Source organism: Dasypus novemcinctus, chromosome 7 (genome assembly GCF_030445035.2).
Source record: "Dasypus novemcinctus isolate mDasNov1 chromosome 7, mDasNov1.1.hap2, whole genome shotgun sequence".
Classification (NCBI taxonomy): Eukaryota; Metazoa; Chordata; class Mammalia; order Cingulata; family Dasypodidae; genus Dasypus; species Dasypus novemcinctus.
The window spans coordinates 91,976,414-91,995,802 of record NC_080679.1 but is presented as its reverse complement, the minus strand read 5'-3'; the positions used below and the strand labels follow the sequence as shown (position 1 = coordinate 91,995,802).

Here is a 19,389-nt window from a genome sequence, read left to right as displayed (position 1 = left end):
AACTTATTACAATCTCCCTTAGCACCCATGTATTAGGTTGGTACAAAAGGAACTGTGGTTTCAGACTGTGAATTTTAAATCATTATAACTAGGCTCGAAAACATCTTTATTAATCAAAATAGGAACCATTACAATCAACACATTTTTGCCAATGAGAAATAACTTTATTCCTGTAGAATAAAAATCCGTGCTTTGGGATTCAATGAACTCATGGAAAGCATTTTCTGCATCCTGCTGGTTGTAGAAGCTTTTTCCCTACAAAAAGTTATTGAGATGCTTGAAGAAGTGGTCGTCAGTTGGTGAGAGGTCAGGTGAATATGGCGGATGAGGCAAAACTTCATAGCCCAATTCATTCAACCATTGAAGCATTGGTTGTGCAAAATGCAGTCGGGCATTGTTGTGAAGAAGAATTGGGCCCTTTCTGTTGATCAGTGCCGGCTGCAGGCACTGCAGTTTTCAGTGCAACTCATCGATTTGCTGAGCATCCTTCTCAGATGTAATGGTTTTGCTGGAATTCAGAAAGCTATAGTGGATTAAACTGGCAGCAGACCACCAAACAGTGACCGTGACCTTTTTTCGGTGCAAGTTTGGCTTTGGGAAGTGTTTGGAGCTTCTTCTTAGTCCAACCATTAAGCTGGCCATCACTGGTTGTCATATAAAATATACTTTTCATCACACGTCACAATCCGATTGAGAAATTGTTCATTGTTGTGTAGAATAAGAGAAGATGACAATTCAAAATGACGATTATTTTTTATTTTGGGTCAGCTCATGAGGGACCCACTTATCGAGCTTTTTCACCTTTCCAATTTGCTTCAAATGGCAAATGACCATAGAATGGTCGCCACTGACTTCTTCAGCAACCTCTCAGGTAGTTTTAAGAGGATCAGCTTCGATGATTGCTCTCAGTTGTTCATTGTCAACTTCTGAAGGCCGGCTATACGCTCCTCATCTTCAAGGCTCTTGTCTCCTTCACAAAACTTCTTGAACCACCACTGCGCTGTACATTAGTTAGCAGTTCCTGTGCCAAATACGTTGTCAATGTCGCTAGTTGTCTGCTGCTTTACAACTCATTTTGAACTCATATAAGAAAATAGCTCAAATTTGCTTTTTGTCTAACATCATTTCCATAGTCTAAAACAAATATAAAATAAGCAGCAAGTAATAAGTCATTAGCAAAAAAACATAAAGCAAGAAATGCACATTAAAATGATGTATAACATAACCACTTTTATTTAAGACTGTGTGCCAGTATCAAAAGGCAAATTACAATAATGCAAAACCGTAATTACTTTCGCACCAACTTAGTAAGACCATCCAGTTTCCACAGCTCTCATGAAGCACAGACCCTCACAATAAATCTGACTCTCCCTCCTTTCCTGTCACCTGTGGGTGTAGGAAATGGCCGACGGCCATCATTGCTTTTACCCTTTCATAGATTTGACCAAGGATATTCAAAATTGCATATTCTAAAGCCTCCGCCAAACTACCGAGCTTAAGCAAGCGAGAGCCTTTGTAAGCTACCAATTACCCCATGGAAGATATTCCAAATAGTTACATCCTTTCAGTTCCTTCTTCACATTTGACTCCAAAAAGTTCTGTTTTCACATGGATAACCTAGAAAATAAATATGACCCTTGCCTTCACAGGCAGCGTTCGGAAGGGCAGGCACTTGTGTTTTTATATTATCTAACAATTACGAATTACCCTAATATCTGCTTAGAACTTCAGCTGTTCTGGGTGAAAATGATTTAAGAAGCAAAACCAAAGGTACAAAAATTTAAATAAATGTCACTAGTGCTGCGAAATGGGATGTCAGATTCCCAATCCAACTGCCCTTTCCCACATAGCCGGGTGGAGTTCATCGAGAAAAGTCTAGAAGTATTTGAGAGATATGCTAATACAATAGGGCACCACAACCCCTCAAAAGCGACTTTCTTCCTCTTCTACCGGACGATGAAGGCCAGGGATGAATTTCAAGAGTTGTTTCCGGACACTTCCCCTTCTGCTCTTCCGGGGCAGGGTCCCAAACATGCTGGAGAAGTTGCTCTCGCACAAAGGAGACATGGACCCGCTGCTGGTGGTGCTGACGCTCCGGTTCCTCCACCTCAGAAACTCGTCCCCGTCCTTGGGGACGAAGCACTCATCATCGGTGCTGGTCTGCCGGCTGAGGGCGCCCCTGCCGGAGTCCTCAGAGGCGCATATCTGGTAGCAGTCCTCGCTGTCGACGGTCATGGAGCTCAGCCAGCTCTTACAGCTGCTCGCGCTGGATAATCGAGTGCGGTCGGTGAGGGCAGGACCTGGCCCAGGCAGTGCGCCCAACAAAGAGGATTCATCCATGTCCATGTTTTCCAAACTCAGGCAGTTAGCAGCATCACCTAGAGGGCAGAAAAGAGAGAAGTCTACTGCGGAGAGAACTCTACTGTGGAAAGCACCCTCAAAGTAAGTACACACAATTTCTTTTAGGTTACCTGGAAGAGTAGAATGAATAGTATTTTTCACTCAGCTTTTACTTACATGAATAAGTGACTGTTTGAAGCCATTTGATATACTTTATAGTAAGATTTCCCAAACTATTTTTTAGGACCTGACTTCCATGTAAAAGGGTTCTGCCGTCAAGAGAATTATATTGCTAGAAACTGACTTAAGTAAATTTAAACAAGGATCTTCATGTGAATAGTTCACCCTAATCCACAGTATGCCAATATGACTTGTGAATCTCCAAAAGGATCATTTCCCAACTTAAGTGACTTTTATTAGAATGTGCATGGAAATGGGATTCCAAAGACTCTACCTTGGGGTGTCCTGCCTTATGGATTTTTTCCATTCAATTCCTCTGATTCTTAGTTATTGTCCTTTAAAATAATCATAAAATTCTTTTTTAAAAAATGATTCGACATGTATGGGAAACACAGTCCTAAAACCTGCAGCTATAGACCAATTATAGAATTTAAAGATGTTTAAAACTGAAAGGATTTATGAATTCAGGTATATCTTTCAGCCTAAATATTCCAAGTTTCATCAATATATAAATATCTGGAAGGTTACTGTACCCAGAAAACATCCCTGCTCTCATGTAAGTAGTAATGTACTTTGTGTAAATTGGATTTTATCCACTTGGCTGAATTTTTCATAAACCTTTCATAACCTACATCTGGACTCTCCAAACTCAAATTTTAATTGCACGCCAACTTCCTGTCCATATCCTACCTGTTTCTGTGCACTGGGTGGTTGATATGCTGCTTAAATAAAGGAAACTAACTGTAATCCCAGCCCAGGAAAATATAATTAGAAGGTGACTCTGATTCAGGAAAAGTAATAGAACACTGTACGCTCAAAACTGTTTTTTAGCTTATGCTAATTATCTCTATTGCTTCTCCCCTTTGTCTTGGTTCACAATATAAAAAGAGACTGTTTGCTTTTCCATCTGATCTGCAAGACTGAATATGATCAGCCCTGCAGTGACTAATTATATTCCTTTTTATTAATACATCCTACTTTATTTCATCTTGCAATAAGCTGATGAATTTCTTTTGATTGGAGAAAAATTGCCTTGTAGAATACCATGCTTTGGATGCTTAGACTAGATGTAGAAAAAGTAGACCAAAGAAGAGCTCTCCCAATCTCGAAAAAAGAAAAAGGTATAAAGTAGTGGCTTTACGATCAGCCAGTCCTCCTTGGTCCTGACCTAAGGGTTAGTGTGTAGACAAAGTGATTCCCATAAAACCCAAGGACTGCCTCAGGTCACACCTCATCTCCATTCCAGACTGTGCCGAAAGTGGAGGCATACGCTCCCCAAACACCCTTATGTTTACAGAAATCCAGTAGGTAGCTGGGAAAGAGAGACTGCAAAGTTTTTATATCTCTGTTACACTTACAAACTTCAGGCCCAAACAAAATCTAGTATGAATTAAATGTATGTGTATATATAGACTAAAACAAATAAAAAAGAGAAGCAACTAATATATAAATTTCCAGCACTTCTTTTTTTCATTTTTTACAAAACAGAACTTCAAAACAAACCTCTAAGCCATAAATTAGTGGCTCATTAAGGATTAAATTGCATATTTTTCTGTAAACAAGTGGATTATCAGTTTTAACAGATATCCTAGGTTATAAATAAACACTTTAGCACTGCGTTATGTGAAGAAGATAGAACCTATATTTCACACCCACATAACTGATGGTATCAGGGAATCATTTTTACATGGAAGTTCATTCCTCAGGTTATGCCAGTCACATAGTAAATGTCAAATCAGAATTTTAAACTCAATCCTTCCCTTCAGAGTGTACACAGTGGCAAGAGTCATGCTTTTGTTGTGCTCATGATCTTATTATACCTTTCTGCTTTGGTCACGGGGGCCATGAAGAAAGATTTCTCTGGCTAAAGGTAATTTACACAATTTGAATAAATGTTAACAGCTCTACCCAAGCAGTAAGTTCACAATCATTCCATCCACAATAGCTTACGAAAACAGCATAGCTCGTAGTGTCACAAGTTTTTTCAGGAATTTAACTCATCCACTGTAGCAGTAGGAAGGCCACGCAATTTTTCGTCCTGCTCTTCTAAAATCTCTAGGTGAGCATGTGCCTCTTGTAAGCATGTGCAAGCATGTACGTGAGTGTGTCTGTTCACAGCATAGGTGTTACAGTTACAGGAGGGAGCGTGGCTGAGCTCACCCCTCTTCCAACTACACAGGTTCCTCCAAAAGTCATGCCAAAGAAACAGACTATTATCTTTGATCAGCACTTGACCAATTTTTCTTGTAATGATGAAAATCTTAAAACAATTTAGAGGTAGAAATATAAAAGGGTGAAATGCTACTGTGGTTTTTCAGCAGGAAATCGCATTTACCGTGAAGCAGGCGCTGTTCCTGTAACTGCAGAGATCTGAACTCCACCCATTTTTTCTTCAAAGTTTGCTGCAATTAAGAAGAAAAAAATGGTATCATTTAGGAAATCTGAGTAAAGATAGCAATTTACTTTTAGGTTTTGAGATTTGTCATTACTTTTATCCCCCCTTTTTCTAGCACTAACAACCCTACTCCAATGATTTGAAAGATTTTTGCTATACAAAAGCAGAGTATTGTGAATATTACTTTCTCCAGAAATAATCTAGTAGCCTCTATACGTTTTCTTTTTAAAAAACAATATCAACAATTAGATATTTTTATTTTTATTTTTTTTAATACTATAGACCCGATTGTTTAGCTTCAAAACCACTTGCTGGCTGTTTAGGCAAGTATTTACACTCTAGGTTTCCCTAACCTGTAGGATGAAGATAATAACAGAAACTAAACTGCGAGATTGTCTTGATGGTTAAATGGGTTAAATGGATTAATACATGTTATATGTTTAGAAGGGGGGCTAGCACCTAGTAAATGTTAAATAAATATCATCATCAATCTATGTGCTGAGGCACTAAAATATTTTTTCTGCAAAACATTTATTTATTTTCCATATCAGAAAGGGGAAGGAGACGTGTTATGAATTCTTCCTTGGAAGGCTAACTTAGAACACTTTCAAGCATGCTGACTTCTCTGCTTCCATCCTTGACTGCCCCACACATGAAAGCAGGGATCCAGGGTGGGAATGAGGTGGCTGCCGGAGCATTTAAGACTGCATGGCCCGGCCTAGGCTGTGGGAGGCAGGGAGCGGGGACAGAGAAGGTGGAAGCCTGAAGGAAAGGAAATGGAAAACAAACCAGGCAGCAGGCATCTGGCAAGGTACAGTCAGGGCCCATTCTCCTGCCTGGTCCTTGTCCTTGTCTCCCTGCCTTCCTTTGTCATTTCAGGTCCCAGGGCAAGCCCAGGAGACTGGTACAGCTGAGATTTGCCTGTAGACACTCATCCCAAAGAGACAACCTAATTGTAAACAAGCAGTCCTTTACACAGAGTAATCTGGAAAGGGGTAGATGAGGGTTAAAAAGAAAGAAAAGTACATTTGTAAGAGGAAGGTCTAACAGAAAGGAAATAGTAAAACTACAAGAACGTCATTAAATGAACACGGCTCATTCCTCAGTCTACAACGACTGAACAATCACTGGGCAGGATTTTCCAGCTCTGATAACAGTCATATTTAGTGGCAATTTTGGGGGTTGCCAAGAAAATTTGCAAATGATAAATCAAAGGAATAAGCTAGCTGACTGAGTTACTTTCTTTTTCGTTCTGGACTCTAATAAAGGTTGTAACCCTGCTGAGCTGCCTCAATCACAGCTCTTGTTACCTGAGCAAACCTGAAGTCAAGTGAAGGTCAGAGTCAGAGGCTGAGGGAGCATAGGACTAACAAGGAGCTGCCATATATATCAACCCTTTTCTCCTTTCTTAAAGAGGTTTATCTCCTGCAAGAAAATATAGAGTCCAGCAAGGGAGCACTTTCTATATTCAGTCACAGATTCCCATGCCGCTGACAACAGAAGCAGACAAAGACGCAGCAAATAGACACAGAGAACAGACAACTGGGGTAGGGGGGGGAAGGAGAGAGAAATAAATAAATAAATCTTTAAAAACAAACAAACAAACAAACAAAAAAACTATATCTAAAAAGAAGAGGAAGTTGTATTTCTGCATTTACTGTTCAGAAACACAGTCAGGTCTTGCCAAGTAGTTATTTTGTGTGTGAAAATAAAGGTTTTAAACTACCTTATCTGTTGATTTGGTCCAATAATCCACAAATGTCATCACTTAAACCAAGAAAATACCAGTGTAAAGAGCAGATGTGTCAAAGTGACTTAGACTTTTTAGCCAGTTGCTAAGGTTCTATAACTAAGCTTTCCTATTTTCCTCAGAGTGTTTCTGCCTGGTTCTATAACTAAGCTTTCCTCTTTTCCTCAGAGTGTTTCTGCCTGTACTATTGACATCACAACTGTATTTTTGGATCACATCTGAACTCTCGCAATTAGAATAGAATGAAAGTAAATGTGAGTTCCAACCTCATTGTGTCTAGCTCAATGCCTGGCACATAACAGCTGCTCAATAAATGCCGACTGAATGAATACATGAAAGAATGGCTTACTGAAACGACACTCAACTATCACATTGGAGTGGTTTCCAATACATTTTCAATGTTTTCAATCCACATGAGAAATACAACTAAACACATTCAGGGTAATTTACTGCTTTTGTACAGTTTTCACAGATAATATGTTATTGAATTTTCATAACAGCACTGAGAAGTCACAGATTAGAAAATAAATGTTCAAAGTAAAAGAGTATTTCCCAAAGGCTACAATCCTAGTAAATAGCAGAGCTAGATTAAAATCTAGCTCCCCCAGCTAGTCCATCGAATGTGCTGTTTTCATGTAAAAGATCTAAATTATAGGTCAGGAGAAAGGGAATTCCTGAAATCATGACTCAGAAGGGACCATTGTTTCTAAAGAATACTTGTGAGTCCTTGAGGACACACAAAGTAAATGCCGCGGTCTGGAGGGGAATCCAACCTGACCCTAGCTATAGGTCACACCCAGACATTTCTGACTCAAGATGAACTGGAAATCTCATAATTTCAAGAACAGAAATGGGACAGAAATGTAAAAAGGTAGGCAGAACTGAACCCAAAGGCATTTGGGACCTGTAGAAGCAGGAAGTGGTAGCCAAGAATTTTGATCTTAGTGCAAAATATGGCTTAAATACACCTCTCTGAAGCACAAGACAGAGCCAGGCTTAGGACTTGAAACAAGAACTTGGGTTGAAGCTCCACCACTGGTCAAAGGAGGCTCAGGAAAGCATCTTCTTTTTTAAAGATTTATTTATTTATTTATTTATTTATTTATTTATTTATTTCCCCTTCCCCCCCTCCAGTTGTCTGCTCTCTGTCTATTTGCTGCATCTTCTTCTTTGTCCACTTCTGTTGTTGTCAGCAGCACGGGAATCTGTATTTCTTTTTGTTGTGTCATCTTGTGTCAGCTCTCCGTGTGTGCGGAGCCATTCTTGGGCAGGCTGAACTTTCTTTCACACTGGGCAGCTCTCCTTACGGGGCGCATTCCTTGCACGTGGGGCTCCCCTACGCGGGGGACACCCCTGCGTGGCATGGTACTCCTTGCGTGCATCAGCACTGCGCATGGGCCAGCTCCACACCGGTCAAGGAGGCCCGGGGTTTGAACCGTGAACCTCGCATGTGGTAGACAGACGCCCTAACCACTGGGCCTAGTCTGCCGCCAGAAAGCTTATTCTGATTACAGTAGCTCATGTAGGGCTTATACCCACAGAGGCAACAGTAAACAAACACAAACTCACGACCTGAGCCAAGCAGCACACTGACTCCAGCACAGGCCTCCACGTGGCCAGAACCGACTCTGGATTTGAATCACCAAAATGCTGAGACAAGGCAACCGTCCAGCTACCACAGCAAGCTGAAGAGAGGGGCTACTATTCAAGGTCGGAAGGCAAATCAAAATTCCAAAACACCCAATAAGTTTAATAGTAAGAGAGACAATAAAATTGACAATAAGTACATGGGTTTTCTCCAAAAAATATATTAAAATATAAAAGTATCTAAAGAAGACTTTAAAATAAGAATGTTTATAATCCTCAGAGGGATAAACGTCAGATCTATGTTCATAAGAACCAGAAATTTGAAACAAAGACAGAAATAGTTATGGAAAAAGAACTGTTTGAAAATAAAAATATATGAATTAATTTTCAAAACTCAATAGAAAGATATTCTATATAGAACACAGACAACAAGAAAATTACTGAAGATATTATCAAGAAATTTAAAAGAATGATAAAAGAAAAAGTGATATAAAATATGAAAGAGCAGTTAGAAAAGAAGGAAGATAACTGAGAGACTCAAAAACATGTCTAAAAGGATTTCAGAAGATAATACAAAGAGTGGTAAGAAACTATACTCAAAGAAGTCAAAGCTAATTTTCAAAACCAAAGAAATTCCAAAAATCCTTAGATTGAAAGGGCACTGCAAGTTCTAAGCAGTTAAATTTTAAAATGAATCCAGATGTAATCACATTGTGGCAAAAGAACATCTTAAAAACAGCCAGAAAAAGATCTTTTTTAAAAAAATTACTACAAATCCAAATACTGGCTTTTGAAAAGACTCAAAAAAAGAAAATTCTCTAGAGAAAATATTAGTATAAATAAAAAAAGAGGACATAATCACTATTATTACATTAAAAACATGAGAATAGAATTATGATAACATTTATGCCAGTAATTTGAAATTTTGAAGACTTTATAACCAAAACATAACTCATCAAAACTGTCTCAAAAAAACCTGAACAGTCTTACAACTAAGAAACTGATACTATAGTTTAAAAGTCTTCCCACAAAAAACCACCAAGCCCAGATGATTAAGATTATTTTAAAAGAGTTCTAACAGGCCCTTATATATTTTGTCATAGCCTATAAAATTGTGTGGGGCAGAGTGTAACCTGTAATGTAAACTGTAGTCCACGGTTAGTAGCAATGCTTCTATGTGTTCATCAATTGTAACAGATGTACCACACTAGTGAAAGATGTTGTTAATGGGGAAAAGTGTGGGAGGGGTAGGAATGAGGCATATGGGATTCCCCTACATTTTTAATGTAACATTTATGTAAACTAAAGCTTCTATAAAAATTTAAAAAAAATAAAAATAAAGAGTTCTAACAAAAATGAGTGGCAAGGTTTAAAGGAGATACTCCCCAGCTCATGTTAAGATTCCAGTAAATCTGATACCAAAACTAAATAAAGACAGTCTGAGAAAGGACAACTACCAACCAATCTAACTCATGAAGCTACCTTCAAATATCCTAAATAAAATGACTTTAAATTGTCACCAGATTGGGTTTATCCTAGGAATGCAAGGGTTGTTTTGCATTACAAAATCTTTAAATGTTACCCATTATATTGACAGATAAAAAGTAAATAAACCAGAAGATCATCTTAACTGATGCAGAAAAAAATATTTGATAAAATTCAATACACAAGTACTAAACACCACTGGCAAACTTTGAAAAGAAAGGTGTATTCTTAATCTCAAAAGTACATTCATAAAGGCACCTCATTGGAAGGATTCCCTTTAGAATCATGAACAAAAAAAATGCCTACTATTCGTCTACTCATGATTGCATTGGAGGTCCCAGCAGGTGTAGTAAAGCAAGAAAAAGACCTGCATATAAAGGATTGAAACAGTGAAATAAAATTCCCATTATTCACAGATACTTATTATCTTCATAGAAAACCCAAAAGAGCCTACAGTTTATTAGAAATTATAAGACAGTTTTGCAAGGTATTTGAATAAAATATAAGTATAGAAAAAATTGATCTTAGGGACTTAGGGATCTATATAGTAACCTCAATCAAAACATGTCATTTTAATAAAGAAACTATAATAGGAACAAAACTTATAAGACAAAAGGGGCAAAATATGTACATGTCTGCATAAAAATTATAAAACTTTATTGAAAGACAGTTCATTTCTTTATTGAAAATAATTTAAAGTAGTGAGATAGCCCAATATAAGAAAATTTATATTATAATAATGCTGAGTTTCTTCAGACTGCTCTATATATACAAAATGTGATCTCAATCAAAACCCCAACATACCTTTATGGAACTTGACAATCTGATTATAAAATTATATAAACTATCAAAGAGGGGAGTGGTTATAGCTCAGTGGTTGAGAGCCTGCTTCACATGTACAAGGTCCCAGGTTCAATTCCCAGTACCTCCAAAAAAAAAAAAAAAAAAAATCAAAGGATCAGAAAATTACCAAGGGAAGCAGACTTGGCCCAGTGCATCCATCTACCACATGGTTAGGGCAGCCATCTACCACATGGGAAGTCCACGGTTCAAACCCCAGGCCTCCTTGACCCATGTGGAGCTGGCCCATGCACAGAGCTGATGCGCACAAGGAGTGCCGTGCCATGCAGGGGTGTCCCGGTGCAGGGAAGCACCACACACAAGGAGTGCGCCCCATAAGGAGAGCTGCCCAGCGCAAAAGAAAGTGCAGCCTGCCCAGGTATGGCACCGCACACACAGACACAACAAGATGACGCAACAAAAAGAAACACAAATTCCTGTGCTGCTGACAACAACAGAAGCGGACAAAGAACATGCAGCAAATGGACACAGAGAACAGACAACTGGGGCAGGGGGAGAAGGGGAGAGAAATAAATAAATAAATCTTAAAAAAAAAACAAAACCTGAAAGGCCTGACCAAGATTTATAATAAAGGTATGTTAACTGAGCTTAAAATATACAAATTAACCAATGGATCAGAATAGGGAGTTTGGAGTCAATCCATGTATATATGAAACTTGTTTAAAAACAGAGGTTTCACTGCAGGTCATGTGGGTAGAAAAAGAACTATAAAATAAATAGTGCTGGGATAATTGGGTATTGATAAGAAAGAAATAAAATTGGAAACTTATCTTCCATATACACAAAAATTAATTCCAGATGAATTAATTAATTAAGGAGTTAAGAAAGAAAAAGAAAAGCCTTAAAACTTCTAGAAGAATGTCCAGAAAATACAGATTACATATAAAGGCTAAACAATTAAGAGCTCTCTCATCAACAGAAAAATCAAGGGAATGCTATGTTCAAAGAGCTAAGGTAACAAAACATCAACTTAGAATAATTAAATTACCTACCAAAACTGTTTTTCAAAAATAAGGGTGAAATAAAGACATGTTTAGACAAAGAATGATCTACTTACTCTCACTGAAGGATGTACATCAGCAAGAAGAAAAAGTAAACTCAGAGCTAAGGAGCCGAATGCAAGAAATCAACAGTAAGCACATCAATTCAACAGGTTGGTATATTTGTTCACTATCACCTATTTGGAACAGAAATCCAGATTTTGTGATTTTTTAAAACTGGTGAAACTCCCTAATGTAGACGATAATAAGGAAGATAGGGTATTAAATAGACATCTGCAGCATGTTAAAGTCATTATCATGTTAAGGAAGAGGATAGAGACAATTGAAAATTTTATACATTGTTCGAAAAAATAATAAAGTATGTAATTTGAAAGTCCAAGAGAAAACATTTGAACTGAAGAAAGTGTTTTGAGCCTGAAATATATTTGTTCAATATAGCACTTTATTCCACTTATCTTTCACTTATCTTTCTGTGCCCCTTTCCTTTACTACAAAAGGCTAAAAAGCCAGTTTACTGTTCTTTTATGATGTTTACCAAGACTCCACACCTCCTTTTGCAAAAGAAAATTAACTTTTGAAAGTTAAAAAAAAAATTAACATAACATGAAACTCTGTTTACTTTTTCATTAAAAGGTAATGATAAAATATTAGAATCATTCCCTTTAAAGCCAAGAATAAGACAAGATGTCCACTTCATTTATGTGCAACACCATACTGCTGGTCCTAGCCAATGCTTTAAAAGAAGAAAAATTAATTAGCTGGATAATTGGGGTAAAACTCTCATTATCTGAAGATGATATGAAACCAGAGAGAAAAACTGAGAGAATCTGCATACAAATTATTAGAATAAGGAAGTTCATCAAGACTTCTGAATTTACAAATCATGGCAAAAATCAGTAGCCATAAGCAGTTGAAAATTTTAAAGATATTTATTATAGTAAGAAAATAGAGAAGGTCTATAAGAGTAAATCTAATAAAAGATATGGAAAAATGTATATAGAAAATCACAAAATGTTTCTGAAGTACATAAAGATCTGAATAAAAAGAGACAGTTCAAAGTGAGAAAAATGAAAAGTATAAAAATGTCAGTTGATCTCATTTATTTTATAAATTAAATTCAAATCCAATAAAAATCTGAACAGAGGATACTTTTCAAGGAATTTGACACAGGGATAAGCAACAAGATGATAGGGAGCAAAAAAATCACAGAGATAAGCAAAGTGACAAGAGTATCAAAACTAATGTTGACAAAGAAAATAGAGATTTTTAAAACCCTCAAAGAACCTTCCGGGGAAATTTTCACTGAATACCCTGCATTATGTAGTATCTCTTAGAAACTCCAATTTTTTCTCCTTCAAAGCTGATGGTCCATTTGCCAAGGGAAGAAGATTCCAGTAGAGGGAGATGGTCTTTTCCGGTAAGAATGAGGCAGAAGAGAAGGACACAAAGAAAGACCCTGGAAAGGCAAAAATCCCCGGCACTCGAACACACACATTCAGTACTTGGGAAAAAAATAACAAAAAAAGACCAGCTCCTCCTTTTTTTCCCAACCGAAATGTAAATTGAGGGAGATGTCAGGTGCATGAAAAATTCTTCGTGTGATGTGCTTTCCTGTTGGCTTTTTGAGCCTCCTTGATACAAGTATGAAGGAAGGAAGTGATTTGCAGTGGATTGAGGAATGTGATATTCCTGTAGAGGTAATTGTGTGGCTCTTGACAATTCAGCAGCCTAGACTCATCGCTGCATTTCATCGTCAAGGGCTTCCCCAACTCCTCAAACAGATTTTCATTCTACCACTCACACATTCAAGGATGAAAAATGTGCCTTTCTGTATTAAATTAAATTACCTTTAAAACCTGCAGCTTTGCTTCAAGTTCATTTCTTCTGAGAATCATTGTTCCATTAAGAGTCTCTATCCTGTTTTAAGAAAAAAGAGGGGGTAGGAATAGTGTTAGTGATTCTTTTAAACAAGTACCCTCCTTCTGGAGCACTACACTTTGAGCACAGACTATGCTGAAAAAAGCAACGGAAATGTTACATTTCTCATAGCACATCAAGTATCTGGACCTATGCCAAATCTGACAAAATTCAAAGAAAGAAAATGGGAAGGAAAAAAAAAAACACAACTCCCTTTGAGAGGGTAGCTGAAGAAAAGTTCTGGTTAATTTGTGAACTTCAGCTCATTTGACAGAAACCACCATATGGCAATGATGATCGTTCTCTGCTGGAATCTACTACATGGAGACTGGTTGAAACACCTCATTCACTTGGTGAATGTTTATTGGCCATCCACTATAAATCCACTAGACCTATGTAGATACTCTGCTAAACATGGGGAATACAGCAATGGAAAACAGGTGCCAGAGATTTTCAAAACAGTGGAATCAACATGCTGCTACTTGAAACACAGAGAAATCCTTTTCTCCTAGAGATCTTAGACTCTCTAGGATTCTAAGAGCCTTTAACTCTGTGAATTGCATTAATTATATAATAGAATTAGAACCAGAACCACTATAATAACCTTCATATGACTCTTGCATCTCAAAACCTTTTAGGTTTACAAACTTTAATCCTAGAATTATCCATTTAAAAGTGCTCTTTTCTTCCTACCCCAATGACTTTCTAAAAATAAAAAGACCTGTCTCTCCTGAGTGATCTGATTTGTTTCGTGGGCTCTTTCAGGCCTTTATTTTTACTACTAAGCCATCCATCTGCATAAGATAAATTTCATTTGTGCATCATATACCTAAGCACTTTAAAAGTATTACTTCAAATCCCTTATAATAAATAACCTGTGACTCTATTTATAGAGATGCTAGAAATTTTTTATGGCATAATAAATAGCCTTAAATTAATACCGTCATGTCCTAGATAATGAGATTATAGAAAACCAAGGAGTTGTCAGTTTTTTCTTACTAGGGTGGTCTTGACTCTCTGGGCAAGGGCAGAAGGCCCTATAAATCTCTTAGTTGGGTTTCTTCATGCTGTCCTGACCTGCCCCCGCAGGCAAAACCTCAGGTATCAGCTACTCTCTTCAGTATTTGTACAAACTGTCTTCCATTTTCCTGATCTCTGGATTTCCAACTATCGTCTCAACGCTTTACCTCTTAACTTTGGGCCAGCCCACTTCAACCTGTTGAAAGAGGTTAATTTTCTGACTCTAACAACCAGCATTTTCTCTAGATCCAGGACTTCTCTGAGCATGGGTGCCCCTAATTGTTACCCTGAACTCACAGGACCCACACAGAGCTGGACTCAGTCCTCTACCACAGTCAAGTTTCAGCACTCCTCCCACACACGCCCGAAACATCCCTTCTAGTTTTAGACTAGAAATCACTGAAGCACATCCAGAGGATTTCAGCTGGCAGCTTGCAATGAGCAGCTGTGGTGTAGCTGAGAACAGTTCCTAGCATCCAGAGCACATGGCTCAAATCCCAGCCCTGTCACTTACTTGCTGGGTGACCTTAACTAAGCCCTCATTTAAGACTCAGTTACTTCATCCATAAAAAGGAGGGAAAAAAACCCCTAATCTCACGAGGTGACTGTGAAGAACTAATGAGATAACATAGGCTCCTCCACAGTCAGAATAAAACCTTAACTCTTTGTCATGGCTGAGGAAACCCAGGGTGTGCCCCTTCTCTGACTACATTTCTCTATCATACTTCCCCCTCACGCACCGACCTCCAGTCCACTGGTGGTGTCTCATTTTGAGAGCGTGGAGTCCTCTCTCTATCTGAAAGGTTCTTACCAGGTTTTCCCATGCCTGTCCTGTCTCTTCAAATTTCTCAGCTCAAATTTCACCTCCTCAGAGCGGACCTCCTTGCACACCTAAGCTAAAGTAGCAGCCCTCTTACTCAATTTTCTATCCCATTGCCCTGTTTTATTTTCTTCATAGCAGTTATTGATAATTGAAATATTATAATTACTTATTTGTACAAGCCCTTCTTATACATTTCCTTCAATTATTAGAGCACTGGGAGAGTCTTTATCTTTATTGTCCCCCAGCCTATCACAGAGCTGGAAACATAGTATTTGCTAAATAAACATCATTTTAATTAATGGGTGAATTCCATCTTTAACTACTTATGAGGGTCTCATCAGATACTGGGAATATTATGGTGAGTCAGTCAGATCTCCAGTTGAGGAGACCAATGTTCTAGTAACGAGTTGAGGATATGAACAGGCATGAGTGTGCACTGGGGAAAGGGGGTGAGAAAACACTAGAAGAGAAAAACAATTGGCTTGTGGCATAAAAGGAAAAACTCAGTCCTTCTGACCTTTTATTTTTTCTAGACACAAGATTATATCAACCATGCAAACTGAATTCATCCAAAGAGAATGTGTGCCAGGTTAATTAAATTTGACATAAAAATAGATTTTTAAATGTTATCCCTCCCACAGAGACATTTGAGCTATTGATATCTTCTGACTTCAGATGCTGACAATACATTCAAGTTTGAGGAAACCTTGAGAAACAAAGGAACTGATAAAAATGTCCAAACCCAATCACAAAACTGTAGTACGCTGCCTCCCTTTTTGTGATCCTTGAACAAAAAGCCTCTTCGTTCACTCAAAGGCATTATGAGAGACCGTAACATTTTTGAAGCCCCAGGAAAATAAAAAGGATAGTTACGTTAGCAGGTTTCCTGACGATCTGATCAGGTCAACCACTTGTTTGTGCGTAAAGCCTTCTGTGCTTACACCATTGATATTTGCAAGGACATCACCTGGGAGATGCCAAGAAAAATGAGTGTTACAGTAGTTAAATAATCCATCCTGATTTGTGCTGCCAATGAAACAAAACAAACAAGCCCCAAAACTTAGCAACATAAAGGAGCTAAGGACATTCAAAGCAACAGTCACATCCTGACCTTCACTATCAAAAAGTGTTCCTCTCTTGCTATTTAAATGATTCCTAACAAGAGTGAAGTTATAAGTTACCGGTTTTCAGGCCAGCCTGGTGAGCTGGGCTGTCCTCCTGTATTTTGCAGATCAGGGTGCACATGTCTGAGGAGTAGGCATTCTGGTTCAGAAGCTTGTAGGTCTGGGAGAATTGAGGTGATACATAGTTACTATTCAAAAAACTCAAAATCTATTTGTCAAAAAGTAGACTTGTGGCACTTATCTTAAATGTTATAGTAGGTAAATGAAAAGAATAATTTGGAAGGACTTCCCTGCCTTTAAACTGAATCATTGGTATCAATTTTGCAATTCTTCCAGGCAAGCGGCAGCTAACCCCATTCACACACACAACAAAAATGGCTTAGAAAAGAAAATGGGTGAAGAGTAGTTCAAGATTTTAGACTTTCAGAAACCACTTGATGCTATCATCATTGCCAATTTATTAAGAAAAATAATGTTTCTCATTTCCCGATGGAATAAAACAATGGTGGCCAAGTGCAAAGAGAAAAATCCCTCTGTGGCTCTTTTCATTTATTACAGGAAAGTATGAAACAGTACACATCCTGGAAGGGAGATATGCCAACAATGATTATTTTAAATCAGAGTTTGGCAAATAATGACAATATGCCCTGCATTTATTCAAAAGCAGTATAATTGACTCAATCGTCTTCATTTCTGAGCACTCTTTCACATGCCTGCTCAGAATATTCACCAGTTCATTAGCCACCCAACTAAATTAGAGGTTGTGCTTCACTGCTTGCCTCAATTTGACAAAAATAGTGGTATCTATTTGTTTTTTTCCCCAAAATTTTCACGAACACTGAATAATGTTTTGCTAGATATAGATTTCCAATGTCCTATAATAAGCATGTTTTTCTTTTTCACACATGTGAGTTATGAAGTCTACTTTCAATTAGAACCAAAATCAGCATTTTAAGTTAAATCTTCTGAACATCTGATTCTTAAAATTAAGGCACATCACAATACGACTTGATGGAGATAAGGTCTAGCATTCATTCCTCCTTACTTAATAATCCATTAGGCACCACAAGTCAGTTATTTGTAAGCAACTTCTAGAAACTGGGGTTTATCAGTTTTTCTATTTATTCAATTTTTATTTAATGTATAAAGTACTTAGAATCTCCAAATTCTAAACATGAAAGGGACTTTAAAAGATTAATACACTTCCCATCTATGTCAGAAATCCCTTAAACAGCTTTATTACCAGAGAGTCTTCTGACTATAGCCCCACTCTTCCAGAGATGGATAGTTTAGTTCATATGGCATGTGAACAAAAGAGATAGCTGACATATTTTTTTAAGATCACTATGCTAACAATTCTCATTAGCAGTGAGAATCTATCCTTAATCCCCAGTGATCTAAGTAGGTTCAGAAGGAGGGAAAGATGTTCACTTATGTAGTCAGCACCTGCTTACATCTTCATAGCAGGTATCAAACTTGGGATCAGAGATAGGGAAAAGCAGAAGTCCAGAAGTATGGGAAGAAATAATTAGTTACTTCTCTCTCTTTTTACCCAGTCTTTTAGCTCCCATATTTAGGGCCAGTGACAGAATGGACACCTGTACTTCTTTGAGACAGACAGGTCACATTGCCCCTTCTCAGACCCAAGGATCTCCATTCCAACACCGGTGCTTTGCTGAGCTTCCGCTGACACCTTGTAATTAAGAACTTCATGTGTCTTCTTTCACTTAAAACCTCTAAGAACCCCATCAGGCAGGTATCAAGAAAATTTGAATCCATATGAGCATGAGTCTAAAGCCTGTGTTCTTTTTTTTTTTTAAGATTTATTTTTTATTTATTTCTCTTCCCTCCCTCCAACCCCAGTTGTTTGCTCTCTGTGTCCAATCGCTGTGTGTTCTTCTGTGACCGCTTCTATCCTTATCAGCAGCACAGGGGATCTGTGTTTCTTCTTGTTGCATCATCTTGCTGTGTCAGCTCTCCGTGTGTGCGGTGCCATTCCTGGGCAGGCTGCACTTTCTTGCGCGCTGGGCGGCTCTTCTTACAGGGCGCACTCCTTGCGCGTGGGGCTCCCCTACGCGGGGGACACCCCTGTGCGGGGGACACCCCTGCATGGCAGGGCACTCCTTGCATGCATCAGCACTGCGCGTGGGCCAGCTGCACATGGGTCAAGGAGGCCCGGGGTTTGAACCTTGGACCTCCCATGTGGTAGGCAAATGCCCTAACCACTGGGCTAAGTCCACTTCCCTAAAGCCTGTGTTCTTATACCGCAGCAGATTCTCATTAACAGGGAAAGACCAGAGAGGAGGGGAGACCTGTTGTCTTCCACAGTGTCTTTCACCTGGGAAGCCAGCACACACACGTGTTCACAGCAGGCGCACAGTAGAGGTGAGGGGTATATCTGGTCTTCAGAGACTTCCCGGAAGCACTTCTATTTGTTCACTGCAGCAAATTATATGAGGCCTAGAGAGTAGATTACAGTATGGAGCTTGCGTACACAAGAAGGAAATTTGGGGGGAGTGGGTATCTGTATCACTGAGGTAATACATCCCTGTTGCAGCCCAGAGTTAAGGCCATCAGCTCATGGTGATCTAGGAAGTGGTGAGCTTACGGCAGTATCAGTGGTGCTCTAGCCCATTGTCTACTTATGGCAGTTTTGACTCTGTGGAATAAATGTTTATAAAATGGGAGGAAACGTAGGGAAACAAGGACATTTGGGATAGTAGAATGAGAACATATGTAAACATTTTTGTAGTTTTCAGTAGCAATTGCTGCACATCCTTGTGGATAATTCTTATTTCAAAGAAGCAGTCACACAAAGCAGTGTTTCTTCAACAGAATAGGGAGTGTTTTATGTGACCGGGAAATAAGAGAGGGCATTATGCTTTAAAAACCTCCTGTAAGAAACA

At 38.5% G+C, this 19,389-nt stretch overlaps 1 protein-coding gene across 5 annotated transcripts in view; it reads right to left on the bottom strand.

The window, feature by feature from the left end:
* Positions 1–1,210: 1,210 nt before the first annotated feature.
* The window catches only part of CYTIP (cytohesin 1 interacting protein), a 66,263-nt gene continuing 48,084 nt past the window's right edge, over positions 1,211–19,389 (bottom strand). For all 5 annotated transcript variants that reach the window (XM_004453924.4, XM_071216430.1, XM_058300896.2 and 2 more), the window contains 5 exons: positions 16,541–16,643; positions 16,233–16,326; positions 13,447–13,516; positions 4,856–4,922; positions 1,211–2,378 (listed from right to left, as the gene is read on the bottom strand). In XM_004453924.4, the coding sequence (XP_004453981.1) occupies positions 1,924–2,378; positions 4,856–4,922; positions 13,447–13,516; positions 16,233–16,326; positions 16,541–16,643 (789 nt within the window). In that variant the 3' untranslated portion in view covers positions 1,211–1,923. The remainder of the gene's footprint in view (positions 2,379–4,855; positions 4,923–13,446; positions 13,517–16,232; positions 16,327–16,540; positions 16,644–19,389) is intronic.